Consider the following 16275-nt stretch of genomic DNA (forward strand, 5'->3'; position numbering starts at 1 on the left):
TTGGGAGGCTGAGGCAGGAGAATCGCCTGAACCCAAGAAGCAGAGGTTGCAGTGAGCCAAGATCACGTCTCTACACTCCAGCCTAGGTGACAAGAGCGAGATTCCATCTTAAAAAAAAAAAAAAAAAAAAAAAAAGAGAGGGTTGGGGGCAGTGGTTTTTTCTTTTTTTGAGATGGAGTCTCACTCTGTCACCCAGGCTGGAATACAGTGATGTGATTTCGGCTCACTACAACTTCTTCTTTCCAGGTTCAAGTGATTCTCCTGTCTTAGCTTCCCAGCTAGCTGGGACTACAGGAGTGCGCCACCACGCCTGGCTAATTTTTGTATTTTTAGTAGAGATGGGGTTTTGCCATGCTTGTCTCGAATCCCTGACCTCACTGATCCATGCGCCTCGGGCCTCCTAGAGTTCTGGGATTACAGGCGTGAGCCACTGCACCCAGCCAGCAGTGTTTTTTTCTTAAGTCAGTTAATAAAAATTTTACTCTGTCTAAAAGCATGTTGGATCCATGGGTGAATTGAGATGTATTTCTAATACGTAAGTAAGTTTGTTTGTTTGTTTTTGAGACGGAGTTTCGCTCTTGTTACCCAGGCTGGACTGCAACAGCGCAATCTCGGCTCACCGCAACCTCCGCCTCCTGGGTTCAGGCAATTCTCCTGCCTCAGCCTCCTGAGTAGCTGGGATTACAGGCATGCGCCACCATGCCCAGCTAATTTTTTGTATTTTTAGTAGAGACAGGGTTTCACCATGTTGACTGGGATGGTCTCGATCTCTTGACCTTGTGATCCACCTGCCTCGGCCTCCCAAAGTGCTGGGATTACAGGCGTGAGCCACTGCACCCAGCCATAAGATTGCTTTTTTTTTTTTTTTTTTTTTTTTTGAGACGGAGTTTCGCTCTTGTTACCCAGGCTGGAGTGCAATGGCGCGATCTCGGCTCACTGCAACCTCCGCCTCCTGGGTTCAGGCAATTCTCCTGCCTCAGCCTCCTGAGTAGCTGGGATTACAGGCACGCACCACCATGCCTAGCTAATTTTTTGTATTTTTAGTAGAGACGGGGTTTCACCATGTTGACCAGGATGGTCTCGATCTCTTGACCTTGTGATCCACCCGCCTCGGCCTCCCAAAGTGCTGGGATTACAGGCTTGAGCCACCGCGCCTGGCCCATAAGATTGCTTTTTATGTAGCTTTTAAATTTTTCTGTGATTAATGGGCCATTGAAAAATGAATGTTATTAATTGTTAAAAATTTTCTTACTGTCTATGTGTGGCAAGTTTTGGTTATCCCTCACTCATTACATATTATTCCACTTTTACTTTTTATGGAGAAACTAATCTTTTTTAAATTTAAACTTTTTAATTTTTTAGAGGTGGGGTCTTGCTATCTTGCCCAGGCTGGAGTTGAACTCCTGGGATCAAGCGATCCACTTGCCTTGGCCTCCTAAAGTGTTAGGATTATAGGCGTGAGCCATTACACCCAGCAAAACTATTCTTTTTTGGCACAAAGAAAGTTTATTACATTTTCTTTCCTAATAAAGAGTTGGTATCAAATTGAAAAAAAAAAGGGTATCTAAGAAAAGGTATGAATGAAAGATGTTGAGTATGACATAGGAGAAAGAGAGTCTTTTCCTTTAAAATAAGCTATAGAGGGAGTTAGGTACGATTTATTCCTGAGGTGTTATAGCAGTAACGTTAGAAGTTGGGATTTGCTTTGGCTTGTGTGTTCAGTATGTGAACTAATGAGGCCACCTTACCTTAGCTGAACTGCTGTAGATCTCGATGGGCTCAGAATCACTCCTAAAGCAATTCTCTTCTGGGACATTCCCACCTACTTATGGTTAGAAGTCAGTAACTTACAAAGAAAGGTTTGTTTTGCTTAGCATCTTGTTTGTTTAATAACCACCATGAATGGGAGGGCAAAAATACCTCTTCACAAAAGGCAGTTTATTCCGCTCATTGAAAGGGCAGTGGATACCTTGAAAGACTGCACTAGCAGGAAAGTGACCTGAACTTCCCTAACACTGTATCTCTCAAACTTATTTCCGTTCATTCTTTCAGATTGTTTCCTCTGAGCTCCCCACACACCCTGCCACTTCATAAACTTCAGTATTTTAAACCCTGGTTAGCAGTCATTTAACAGTGCGTATATTTCCCAACCTCACCTTACTACTGCCTGCCACAGACATACACATTTGAAAGTTTCCAGACATAACTGAGGAGTTGTTGAATGTGAATCTCAGTAATGAGGGCATTCACGCCAGGTGTGGTGGCTCTGCCTGTAATCCCAATATTTTGGGAGGCCAAGGCGGGTGGATCACCTGAGGTCAGGGGTTTGAGACTAGCCTGGCCAACATGGTGAAACCCCATCTCTACTGAAAATGGAAGAAATTAACTGGGTGTGGTGGGCACGCGCCTGTAGTCCCAGCTACTCAGGAGATGAGGTAAAGCACAAGAATTGCTTGAACCCAGGAGGTGGAGATTGCGGTGAGCCAAAATTGTGCCACTGCACTCCAGCCTGGGCGACAGCAAGACCCTGTCTCAAAAAAAAAAAAAAAAAAAAATTAGGCATTCGGATACTTTCAATGATAAAGTAAAATGCTTTATCTTTTCATATATTACTCTTAAATTAAAAAACATTTTCTTTAAGGCACAACTTCTCAATTTGTTTTTGTCTATTAGGTGAATATTTAGTCAGCAGCTGCAGTGTTCATTCAGAGTCTCTGTGTTAGGTAGGTATTGTGTTGAGATATAAGGAAGTGAGGCTACGTGCAGTAGTCTCATGCCTGTAATCCCAGTACTTTTAGGAAGCCAAGGCAGGTGGATCACTTGAAGCCACAAGTTTGAGACCAGCCTCGGCAACATATCAAGACCTTGTCTCTACAAAAAATAAAAATTAACCAGGTATGGTGGCACGTGCCTGTAGTCCAAGCTCCTCAGGAATGAGGCTGAGGCGGGAGGATCACGTGAGCCCAGGAGCTTGAGATTATAGTGAGTCGTGATTGCGCCACTGTATTCCAGCCTGGGTGACAGTGAGATCCTGGCCTATGGCCAAAAAAGGAAAAAGAAATAAGACTTAGTTTCTGTTGTTACTAGTTTACATGTAACTGTAGTGTAAAATGGGAAAAAGATTTACTTCCAACAAGAGCGATGAGGGAAAATCTTTGGGAAGGGAAGTAGCTTTTTAGTTTGGGACTGAAGGATAGGTAATATTTGGAAATACAAAGATGACTAAAGGTTGGTCCAGATGAAACAACACTACGAACAAAGGGAGAGAGGGAAGAGAATGTGGAACATGAGGGCAACAAAACTGTCATTTTGGCTGAAGCATGGAATGCAAGGGGAGATTATCAAGGGAAAAAGAATGATGGCGATGATTGTAAAGTATTTCTAAGTGCTGTATTTGATCTAAAGATTATACATATTATGTAATGTTTAGCCTTTCTTAAATAATCTCTTTGTTGTAGAAGATTCTAAAATTATTTTCTAGAATTAAATTAACAGAAGTGGGGCAGTAATTTAAATTAGGTTCATCCCCTTTCCATCAGGTATTCTTGTGAATTTTATGGAGTCTCATAAAATAAGGAAATCTTTTTTTCCCCCATTAAAAAATGTACAGGGAGGGAATAACAAGGTATTTATAAGAGTTTACCTTATTAACATCGGAGATAAAAACTTCTTTAGGAATAAGTATATATACATTTAAAATTTGTTTTTGCTGGTTACACTGAAAAAAAATTTAATTTTGAAGCAATTTAAAACATACAGAAATGTTAAAGTATAGCACAAATAACTTTTTTCCTCTGGACTTTTTTTTTTTTTTTTTTGCCCCAGAACTGAGCAGATTCTCTGGACTTTTTAAGAATAAGTTGCTGACATGATGCCTATCAACCCCAAATACTTTGCTATGCATTTCCTAGAAAGACATTCTCGTATAACTGTCATAAAATTAACAGTGATGTGTTGCTACTGTCTAATCTTTATCCTCTCTACAATTTTTACCAATTGCCCCAACAATGTCTTTTATAGCAAAAGGATCCAGTTCAGATGTATACATTTTATTTTGTTGTCATGTCTCTTTAGTCTCCTTAAATGGAAGAACTTCTCAATCTTTGACATTTATGGCCTTAAAAATGTTGAAGGTGAAAGAAAGCCAGTTACTTTGTAGACTATCCATCACTTTAGGTCTGTCTGATGGCTCCTCATGGGCAGATTCAGGTTATTCACCTCTGGCCAGGAGTATTGCAGCAGTGGTGCTGTTTTCTTTTCACTGTGTCCTGACAGATGGCTCACAGTTTTGACTTGTCCTCTTACTGTTGGTGTTCACTTTGTTTGTTGTTGTTTACGCAGGGTTTCACTCTGTCACCCAGGCTGGAGTGCAGTGGCATGATCTCAGCTCACTGCAGCCTCGACTTCCCAGGCTCAGTCAATCCTCCCGCCTCAGCCTCCCACGTAGCTGGGACCCCAGGTGCATGCCACCACACCCGGATAACTTTTGTGTTTTTTTTTTTGTAGCGATTGGGTCTCATCATATTGCCCAGAATGGTCTCGAACTCCTGGGCTCAAGCAGTCCTGCCTCAGCTTCCTGAAGTGCTGGGATTACAGGCATTAGCCACTGTGCCCAGCCGCTGGTGGTGTTCACTTTGATTGCTTGATTAAGGTGATGGTCTGCTCGGCATGCCAGGCAGACTTTTTTTCCCTTTATACTTGTTTTGCTGATTCCTCATGAGACTTTCAATTCATAGGCTTATAATCCATATTACTCTTACTATTTATTTTGATGTTCAAATTGTCCTGGATTTCACCAGTAGAAGCCCCTTCAAGCTGCCTTCTGCATGTTTGTGACATATCTCCGTTATCCTTTGAACACTTCTTTACTTTCTGGCACAGTACTATGTTTCAGGCTCATTTTGTCCCTGCCTTTGCCCTGGAATCAGCCATTTCTCCAAGGAATCCTAGTTCCTTTTCGTGGAGAATGGTATGTGGAAGCCAAAGTATGCTAGGTGTGTGCATTGCTGTCAGAGTATTGTAGATCCCAGGTCCACTCAATGGATAGAGCTAATGAGAATATGTAACTATGTATCTATGTGACATATATACTTATACCTATGTTTCTATATCCTTTTGTCTTTCTTCGGTTTCTCTAGAAAACACTGGTAACTCTAATTCCAATCAACACTGTTCTTTCTAGTTTCTCTCTTTCCATTTGTACCTTCTCTAACAGTGAGAAACCTGGCTCTCATTATCCTTAATCATTCCCCATAGATAAGCACTCTTCTGTTATCAGTGTGGCCTCCTCCACCACTTAGGTTCCCTCCTTACTCCACTGGCACTCCAAAGCCCTGCCTTTCCCATTCCTCTCAAGCTCCAGCTTACCATGCCAGAATGCCCCTACCACCCCTGGGTGGACAGTCCTCTCCTCGCCCTAGTCAGACTTCAGGAACTCATGCCAGGCTGCCCCTCCCATAAAGGGATGCCCCTTTTCCCGCTGCCTCTAGCTTCAGCTTCGTGCACAGGCCATCCTCCTAGTGGCCTGTACTGGACCTCGCTCCACTCTACCCCAAACCTGGGAAGCATATATCATAAAATAGGGAAACATCTATTGTCCTTCAGATAAAAATATGTTTAGGAAGAAGGTACTATTTTCTCTTATGAAATTGGAAATGACTGAAGTTAAAAGTACATGTGGCTCTAAGAATACGCACTTTAAAGTGTGTTTGTGTGTATCCTGTTTCCTGAGTCTCAGAATAGAATACAAACATGTAAATAACTAAACTGCAAAGCATTTGTTTTCATGTTTGAATTAGACAGTAGTCTAACAGATGGGCCTTCATTGGGCCTGGGAGACATATGTTCGTGTATTTGGAGTATAATTAATGAGAAGGTTATTATGCATTATTAGAAGAGAGAACATTTTGTTGCGTGGTAATTTAAGTTATAGAATGACTTTTTCTGTTTTTGTTTTTGTTTTTTTCTGTTTTCTAAAGGAAGGTGGTGACTTAATGTTAATAATTTATTTTTTGCCAGGCATAGTGGCTCATACCTATAATCCCAGCACTTTGGAGAGGCTCGGGCAGGAGAATTACTTGAGCCCAGCAGTTCCCCACCAGCCTGGGCAACATAGAGAAACTTTATCTCTACAAAATAAAAAAAAATTAACTGGACATGGTGACACATGCCTATAGCCCCAGCTCCTTGGGAGGCTGAGGTGGGAGGATTACTTGAGCCCAGGAAGTCAAGGCTGCAGTAGGCTATCATTGTGCCACTGCACTCCAGCCTCTGTCTCAAAAAAAAAACCAAAAAACAAAAAACCCAAAAATTAAAACTATATTTTCTCCTTAACTCTTACTGACTCTTGGCATTTGAACCCAATGATGATTGTTGCTGAAATGGATATATCTACTATTTTCTATATTACTGTATTAGTAATGATATTTTAAGTGTATATAGCATATAACTTGTAAAACTCTGGAATAATATAAGTCTCTTTAATGTTTGCTTTACATGTGGTACTCTTAATGAGGCAGTATTTAGAAGGCAATTGTATTTTGCTTTATAAAATACAAAGTTTATATTATTATGTTTTATATTGGGGTTGCTTGTCATGGAATGTTAGGATTAACTATTGTATAAACTTAAAATGTAATAATAATAGTAATATGAACTCAAGGAATGCAGAATGAAATAATAAATCCCCATCAGTTTTAATGGGTTGGTGAAATCTTCTTTGCTCCCTGATTTCATACTGAGTGGTTTGATAAAGGCCCACATTTAATAATGAACATATTAGAGAATTGTGAAAGTATTAGCTAATTGAGTGATGAGTCATTTAGTCTTAGCCTGTGCTGCAGCTAGCAGAGCAAAACTCATCAGGAGGCAGAAGCCAGATCTTCCTAGGAAGAAGGCTTAAGCCTGCATGGTCTGAAAAGAGGTGAAGCAGACAGGGAAGGTGAGATGTTCTATAGAATTCTGGAGAAGAGCTTCCAGGCAAAGCAAAAGATCTCTGTTGCAAAGTACAAAGGAGTATTAGGCAAAGCAGTAGGCTGAGAAGAGCCCTTTTCCTGGCAATAAAGATGGACAAGAAATGAGGCAGTCGTAAGGATCTGCTTACATGATTTTCTAATGTGGAACACATCAGTATTGCTAAACATCGTATATCATAGATAAATAAGGTAAATTAAAGAGGAAATGTAAGAGATAAGAAATAAATACGACGTGAGCCAGTCAGCCAGGAGGTGAGTTGAGGGTGGGGTGGAGAGTGGAAAAGAGAGAGCAGTAGAGGAGGAAAGAAACCTGGAAGGAAAGAAAAGTATCCTTCTCAAGGATCAACTGTAGACTGTGGGATGTATTATTTGTATTTGTCCTTTGAAATACTGATTGTTAATATTTCTTTGGTTCTTTGTCAAATTTTTAATGTGTATTTGCCAAGAGCAAGAAAGGTTTTTCCTTTAAAGTTTCAGGATTTGATTTTTGTTATTTTTTTCTGCTCGATAAAATAATAGCCAGTCCTAGGAAGATTATTCTGTGGTTTATATATATTAGCAAGATAATGTTAACTTTATAGCAGAAGAGATAAGTCAAGGCAAAGACCAGGCTTTTGTCCTTTCAGAATCAGATTTCTCCATTCTTGCCCTAAATTTTTGTAGACAAGTGTTGCCATTAGCTTTTATAATTTAAATGTTTTGTCAGTTTTCTAAGTGTCAGGCAATATTGTGTCAAGAATAAAACTCTTCTTAGACAGAGTTCAAATCAGTGGAGAGGATGGATTAATTAATAGATGGTCCTGGAATAATTTATTAACTCTTTGGGGAGAATACTTATGTTACTAGTTTGAACAAATACTTTATGCAGTACATTTATTTTAAGAATTTCAGATTCAGAAACTTTTGGTTGAAACTCTGGATTTATATTTAGCCAAGTAGAATCTGATGTTTCAGGTTATTTTTCTTCAACTAAAACTTTTTTTTGTAGCATCTGCAGAAAAAGAGGCAATCAAGGGTACATACTCCAAAGTACTGGATGCATATGGACTCTTAGGTGTTTTGCGGTTAAATCTTGGTAAGTTTATCATTCAGTAGAATTCATCAATATTTTCATTTCTATTTTTGTAATCCTAAGGATTTGAGAGAGACTAGCTATGAATTATTGTAGACTCCATATTTAAGCTACACATGTACTAACATCTTTTCAATAATAATTTAGCTAATGTTGTGATAACGTTTGTTGCCCAAAAGGCGTGTTACATGCTCAAACTCATGTAAGACTAAGTTCGGAGACAGCTCTGGTTTGACCACTTGAAGGGTAAGGGTCAATTGTCAAAAAGAAAATCAGAAAATTTTCCCTTTCATTGCTTCAGTGCATATAGGAAAAAAATCTTCATGAGAACCACGCTGATTTTTCTTGGTTTATAGTGGAAAAGACATCAGTTTTGAATTGAGAAGCTCTATGCTTGAGCCTTTTTTTTGCCGCTTAATGTCACCATGAGCTGCAGAGTAATCTTTGCAGTTACTAGTTTATCTATAATTGTATGGCTCAAAGTGTTGTTTCGAGATTGGTACTGGTCCATAAATTACTTTGTTACTAATCTTTGATAAGACAAGGAGCTGCACCATGATACGAATCAACACATAGCTTTTTTCATTGATAAAGTCTTACTAGAAAAGAAAAGTCAACTAATCTAAAGGGTGAACTTAGTGATACAGTTGATCTCTATTCTGGCGTAAGCATTCTTTCTCATTTTGAGTTGGTAACAGTTCATGGGCCATACTTTGAGTAGCACTGGTCTATAAAATGGAGATTTGTCATTTGTTATGAATCTATCACATATAAAGCACTGCACTTAGGTGCTTTACTGATTAGTCCTGGGTATGCCTCACAGTGTAATGAGGTATTTGCCTTAATCTTGTTTTATAAGAGATGATATCTCAGGTTGCTTATGCTACATACTGAAATTGATCCTGATAATAAGTAAAGGAGCCAAGATTCAAGGCTACTTCTACCTGTGTCAGAGCCCATGCTCACAGTATACTGTTGCTGAATTTCAGCTTTATACTAATTTCGTAGGCTTTTTATCCAATTACATGAAAAAAAAGTTTCTATGAAAGTTTTTATAAAGCAGCGTTACCAGAGACTTTTCCCCGTATATCATCAACATCATCAGCTCACAATAATACGCCATTTTTTTTTCAGCTTTACTATTTGCAAGGAACTGGTAAAAATGAGTGTGAATTCATTCTTATCTGAATTTTCTGACAATCATTAAACAAAAGTAGAGAAAGTAACACATACTTTTTTTTATCTGATAAAGTTTTTGCGGCTCAGAGTAACTTCAGGAACAGTTTCCTGTGAGATTAGCCTGTTAATGTTTAAATGCTTTATTATAGTTAATATATTTTACAAGGATTTTTTTTCAACAAAAAAAATCTAGTAAATTTAAACACATCCATGATAAGTTTAAAATAATCACAACGTCAGGTTTAAAAAATAGAGGTGCACGAAGAAAATCAAAAGAAATGGAATAGCTTGAATATGTTGGAATTTTTCATCCAGTAAAATCTTTGGGTTTTCCAGGTGATACTATGTTACATTATCTGGTCCTAGTCACTGGATGTATGTCTGTTGGAAAAATTCAAGAATCTGAAGTTTTCCGAGTTACTTCCACTGAGTTTATATCACTGAGAATTGATTCTTCAGATGAGGATCGCATTTCAGAAGTGCGGAAAGTTTTGAATTCAGGAAACTTTTATTTTGCATGGTCTGCATCTGGCATCAGTTTAGATTTGAGTCTTAATGCGCATCGTAGCATGCAAGAACAGACAACTGATAATAGATTTTTCTGGTGAGTTCATTTTTTTCCCTTTTGGTAATTTGGGACATAATATGTTCGGCAGTTGTTATGTCTAGAGATAACAAGGGATAGACATTGCTAATTGAGTGTGCCCCTCTTCCCTTCTCTGGAGTCCTCAGCAGAGCATGGCAGGCAGCCACTGTCAGTTTATTGAAATTGGCATGTGACATAAAACCCCTGTGTTCCCCTGATCTAGACTGAACTTTCATTTCCAAATATATTCCAAAATATATTTAAAATAGTTGTGTAAATTTAGAAATGAATTTAATTGTTAACAAAACTGTGTTACTCATATTTTCTATTCTTGGTTTTGAGATCTTGTCTCTGGCAGTATTCCCTTTCTAAGCCAGCATTCCCTCATTTTTCTAAATTTTAAGGTTATAAGTAGGTGGTCTTGATTCAAGAGCAACAGACTGTGAAGAAGTAGTATACTGGGAGAAAGTCTAGTACTATAATAAGATAGGACTTATGTAGGTAAGTGTGATATATTTCATGATTATGCATAACTATGTTGTATTCTAAGTAGGCACAAATGGTGAGCAGAACACTTGGGACTATAATTAGTATTGCTGTATTGCAGCAGACCAGATTTCTAGTATAGTGGTTCTGTTGTTTACAGCCAGCATTGATGTTGACTTTTTCCCTTGATATCATGTGCAAATTTTATTTTATTCTATTGATACATGTTGTAAGGCCAAAGTTCAGGACTCTGGGCTCTTGACCTCCCTTAACAGTCCAGATTTAAGGTGTTCCCTCTTGTGTACTTTTTCCTCTCACTTTCTTTTTTCTTTTTTTTTTTTTGAGACAGAGTTTCGCTCGTTACCCGGGCTGGAATGCAATGGCGCAATCTCGGCTCACCGCAACTTCCACCTCCTGGGTTCAGGCAATTCTCCTGCCTCAGCCTCCTGAGTAGCTGGGTGGCACGCGTGACCATGCCCAGCTAATTTTTCGTATTTTTAGTAGAGATGGAGTTTCACCATGTTGACCAGGATGGTCTCGATCTCTTGACCTCATGAACCACCCGCCTCGGCCTCCCAAAGTGCTGGGATTACAGGCATGAGCCACCATGCCCAGCCTTCTCTCACTTTCATTGTCACTTATATAGTCCTTGAGTAGCACATTCAGGTGTCACCCATTTGTCCTAGCTGTCAGAAGACTCAAAGTCGACAACTACTTTAGAGCAACAGCTTGGTCATATTGTAGCTCACATGGAAGTGTTTTGGCCCAGAGTAGTAACAGCAGGGAGTAGAGTGGACAGAACAAAAACAGGATTTATAGCATTATGTGTTAGACACTTGGGTTTAGCAGAGGAAGAGACCATGAAGGAGGGGGAAGGAGACAGAGGATGCAGGGGCTAATAGGGCAGATGACTGGACATGAGTTCCTGTCTGCCCAAAGAGCTAGTAATGATGGAATGTACTTTTGTGTAGCATTCAGAGAAGGCTTCCAAGAGTTAAAACCATGTCAACACTACACTTTTTCTAGTGGAAGAGGTTAAAGTTCCTTGAAAAGGTAAATGTGAGGCTGGGCGCGGTGGCTCACACCTATAATCCCAGTACTTTTGGAGGCCAAGGTGGGTGGATCATGAGGTCAAGAGATGGAGACCTTCCTGGTCAACATGGTGAAACCCTGTCTCTACTAAAACAAAAAAAAAATACAAAAATTAGCGCGTGCCTGTAGTCCGAGCTACTCGGGAGGCTGAGGCAGGAGAATTGCTTGAACCCAGGAGGCAGAGGTTGCAGTGAGCCAAGATTGCACCATTGCACTCCAGCCTCGGTAACAAGAGTGAAACTCCATCTCAAAAAAAAAAAAAAGAAAAAGAAAAGGAAAAGAAAAGGTAAATGTGTTGCAGCTGTGCCTAGGGCAGCTGTCCTCTACATTTTTTTCCCTCATTTTTACCCAAAGTTTTAGATTAAGAGATAAAAGCTTTCATACAATTATAAGTCCAAGAAGATACAGATATATTGCCTAAATTTAATCAATAGGAATGATTTATTTATTTATTATTATTATTTTTTGAGAGAATCTCACTCTGTTGCCCAGACTGGAGTGCAGTGGTGCTATTTTGGCTCACTGCAACCTTCACTTCTTGGGTTCAAGCATTTCTTCTGCCTCAGCCTCCCGGGTGGCTGGGACCACAGATGTGTGCCACCATGCTGGCTAATTTCTTTGTATTTTTAATAGAGATGGGGCTTTACCACGTTGGCCAGGCTAATCTCCAGCTCCTGACCTCAAGTGATCCTTCCACCTTAGCCTCCCAAAATGCTGGGATTATAGGTATGAGTCACCGTGCCTGGCCTCTTTTTTTTTTTTTTTTTTAATTCAGTTAAGAGTGGAGATGGGGGCAAAGTCAGATAAAAGAAAGCTTGAAGTTTGTCCAGCAGGAGACGGGTTGAACAAAGGGACGGTTAAATCACCAAAGGTGAATTTTGCTCATTTTACAGTTTTGCTAAGGATTGGCATTCTTGAGCTTCACTTTGTATAGAAAAATGGAAACTTTTGGAATTCATTGTGCCCTTAGTAGAAATATTTTCCAGGATACAACCATGCAGTTTTTGTAGCCAAAGAGTGGCGAATACCTATCACAAAGCCCAGATAGCTTTACTCCTCTAGAAATTCTAAGCTGCTGCCAGACAAAAGTCTTGTATAAATGTAAATGCTAAAACAGTGACACATTGACAGCAAAGAAAAATGAAAACTGACAGCACAGAAACTCTGCTTGCACAGAATGCATAGGGTTTAAGGTCTATTTAAATGGGGACAAGTAAGTTTCTTATAACTTTGCTGTGGCATAGGTCTCAGCTATGGTGTTTGGACATACTGGGTCACAACCAATTTGAACTTTGCCTCAGATCAACGTGGGTCATAGTAAAGTATGGAAGTTTAATCTGATGTATTTTTAAAATAAGTAATGGTCATCAGATTTAACATTATCCCTGTAGTAATTTCATTTATATTCCCATGTGCTTTCCTGGATAGATAAGAGGAGTTGGAATCATAGCTGGTTTTCCAGAACTGCATTTTATCTCTATTGCAGCCTGTCATCTGAGGGGCGGGCAGGGAGTTGAGGGCTATTGCTCTGAGTCTTCAAGAGAATGCTACCTTGTTTAAGATAGGAAGAAAAAGAGTATGGAACACTTAAGAAGAATTCCACTTAAAACCTGGAGAACCAAGCTTCAATAGGATAGAAAACTCACTTTTGAATTGATAGAGTTTTTTCACTTAACAGTACATTTTCCTTAGCTGTATGTTGTTAGAAGCTTCTGTATATGTCTGTGGAGGTCTAAGGTTCCAGGAGAGACCCCTGAGGGGTAATCAGGGTGCAAAGGCCAACTCAGCAAGCCTCAGTCCCAATCTCCACTTTAGCCATAGCTGCTTTTATCTGTATCGTAATCATTGGGCTTCCTCATGTTTGTTTGAATAAAATCTTTTTCTCTGAAAAAAGTTTGAACACCAGGTCCCATCCATTAACTAGAATGCTTAAAGTTTTTGGAGTGATGCTATACCCTATGCCTGCACTATCTAATATGGTGGCCACTAGCTACATCTTGCCATTTAAATTTAAATTAATTAAAATTAAGTAGAGCTCCATAAATTGGGGTGGGGACGTGCATGTGTTATCCTTTTTTGGGAGAAGTTAAGTTATAAACACATTATATATAAAGACATAACAGAAATGGGCCACAGAAACTAAAAACACAGAAATACTCCTTTTTTGTGGACCATAGATCACATGTTGAAGGATCTCATTGGATAGCCCCGTCTTCTGATCCCTAGCATAGTAAATGTAAATGAATTGATTTGGTTTTTATACCTTTAAATTTAATAATACTAATGTTCTAGGAGATAATTTTAAAAGTTATACTTTGTTATTTAGTATTCCGTGAGCTAATCATTCATTTCTTTTCCTGTTAGGAATCAGTCTTTGCATTTGCATCTCAAACACTATGGTGTGAATTGTGATGACTGGTTATTACGTCTTATGTGTGGAGGTGTAGAAATCAGAACAATTTATGCTGCACATAAACAGGCAAAGGCTTGTCTCATTTCAAGATTAAGCTGTGAACGAGCTGGGACCAGGTTTAATGTCCGGGGAACAAATGATGATGGTCATGTTGCCAATTTTGTAGAAACAGAACAGGTATATATAGTGTTTTATGTTTCTTCATTAATGTATTATAGGAGAGGCACAGAAAATACTAGAATAACAGATTTTTATTTGATTCAGAACTTATTTTAACATCTATAATGTTGTTTTATGATTGTTCTTGGTTACCTATGGGCCTTAAAGAAAGGCTTCCTTAAAACTTAGTGTGGTATTATTACTCTTCATGTAGGTAACAAGATGTCACTAATCAGCATGACATAGTCAATGTGGTATTGAGTTTTAAAATCCTCAGTTGTAGAGCTAGACAACTTGTTTTTTTGTTTCTGTGACGTTAAATTAAACCTGGCTCTTAATGGCAAATATATATACTGTCTAAAAATCAGAAATTATGATACTTTTGGCTATGAAACTATATGATTATAAATTCAGGCCATGAACCCAGCCCAACTCGGATCTTCAAATTAGGTTATAAGGAGCTAAACAAAATGAAATATAAAGATATGTGTATAAAATACTAAGATTTAAAAGGAATTCATTTTTAAAAGTTGTGAATCATATGCTTATATTTTTACTAATTTTTTTTGGTTAACATCACTAACAGAAAAAAAAAAGTCAAACTTGTTTAGTGGCCTGTTTTGGACAATTGTATATGAGAGCTAGATCATAAAATATAACTAGTATGCAACAGATTTAGTAAATTTGTTTTTCTACAAGTGTAGCAACTTTTCCGTGGAAATAGTTTATACATTATGTTTTGTTTTTTTTTTTGTAGGTTGTGTACTTAGATGACTCTGTTTCTTCCTTCATACAAATCCGAGGATCTGTTCCATTGTTCTGGGAGCAACCAGGGTTGCAAGTATGTGTTTGACATTTAGTTTTTATTTTTATTTTTTGAAAATTTTTCATATTTTCTAAACTTTCAGGATAGTTTATTAAGTCATTGATAGTTCCATTATTTCGTCTAATAATGTTAACTATATTTACAAATAAGGATCTGAGTACAAAGTTTCTGGGATTATCTTAGATATTTTTTCTTTTAATGCTCTTTCAAATAGCCATTGAAATTCAGCTGTGTATTTATTACTAAAAATTTTGAGGCCTTTATAGCACAATTGATTTTCAAAGTGATTTCATATTTATTATTTTCTTATCTTAGTATGTAACAAGTTAGTCTCTGTAGGCGAAAAGTGTAGTAGATAAAACAAAGCCTTGGAAACCAGACTTCTCGGTTGGGATCCTTACTCTCTTACTACTAGCTGTGTGATCTTGGGCAAATAATTCAGCCCTTCTGTGTCTCAGTTTCCTTATCTGTATGATGGGAATAATAAGAATAGTAACTACTTCATAGGGTTGTTGTAAGGATTAAATAAAAAGTGCTTAGAATAGCACCTGGCCCCCAGTCAGCACCATGTTAAGGGTTGGCTATTGTTGACATTTTATTTTTATTCAAAATTTGTTAGTCCTTAAAATAAGTCATATTTACTTTAGGCCTCTGGGTATATATAGTCTAGTAAGTTTGGTGCCTCAGCCTATAGTATTGAGAAAAGGGAACGGAAAAAAAAATCCTGTTTCCTTTATTTGACTGCTGGAACTCTTATATCATAGAATGGTTATTGTGTAGAAAAATGACAGACCACTTGAACTGTTTTAGTACCATTTTATTTGAGAGAGCCCAAGAGTTAACAAGGATTAACACTTGTACTGCTCTGCAAAAATTTTTTGAATTCTTGTCAAAACTATTTGACTTGTCTTTATAGGGATAACTTAAATAGATAGATCTTTCCCTAAATCTCCCTTGGGAGAGGATCCCAACAGAACCCCACTTCTAAGCTTTCATGATCAACAGTGCGTGTTTGGAGTATTTGCTTTAAGAACATTGCTGAAACCCTGATATGATGCAAGGTGAATGCTTTTGTTTCGGGACAGGCTAGTGTTAGAGCTTCTAATAACCAGCTTATGAGCCCTATGTTACACTATTTTCATGTTATTTTATTATTTAATTTGTATTTATTTATTTAAGACAGAGTCTCACTGTGCCACCCGGGCTTGAGTGCACTGGTGCAGTCATGGCTCACTGCAGCCTCCATCTCCCAGGCTCAGGTGATCCTCCCTCCTCAGTCTGCCAAGTAGCTGGGACTACAGGCGTGTACAACTGTTTTTTGTAGTTACAGGGTCCCACTATGTTGCCCAGGTTGGTCTTGAACTCCTGGGCAAACAATCCTCCCGCCTTGGCCTCCCAAAATGCTAGGATTACAGGTCTGAGCCACAAAAAAATAAAAATCATCCAGGCATGATGACATGTACCTGTAGTCTCAGCTACTCAGCAGGC

General features: G+C 38.5%; 1 protein-coding gene across 20 annotated transcripts in view; it reads left to right on the forward strand.

The window, feature by feature from the left end:
• SYNJ1 (synaptojanin 1) overlaps positions 1–16275 on the forward strand; it is an 88743-nt gene that overhangs the window by 16146 nt on the left and 56322 nt on the right. For all 20 annotated transcript variants that reach the window (XM_003927661.3, XM_074389332.1, XM_074389335.1 and 17 more), the window contains 4 exons: positions 7963–8049; positions 9562–9829; positions 13754–13979; positions 14719–14802. In XM_003927661.3, the coding sequence (XP_003927710.1) occupies positions 7963–8049; positions 9562–9829; positions 13754–13979; positions 14719–14802 (665 nt within the window). The remainder of the gene's footprint in view (positions 1–7962; positions 8050–9561; positions 9830–13753; positions 13980–14718; positions 14803–16275) is intronic.

Source organism: Saimiri boliviensis, chromosome 18 (genome assembly GCF_048565385.1).
Source record: "Saimiri boliviensis isolate mSaiBol1 chromosome 18, mSaiBol1.pri, whole genome shotgun sequence".
Lineage (NCBI taxonomy): Eukaryota > Metazoa > Chordata > Mammalia > Primates > Cebidae > Saimiri > Saimiri boliviensis.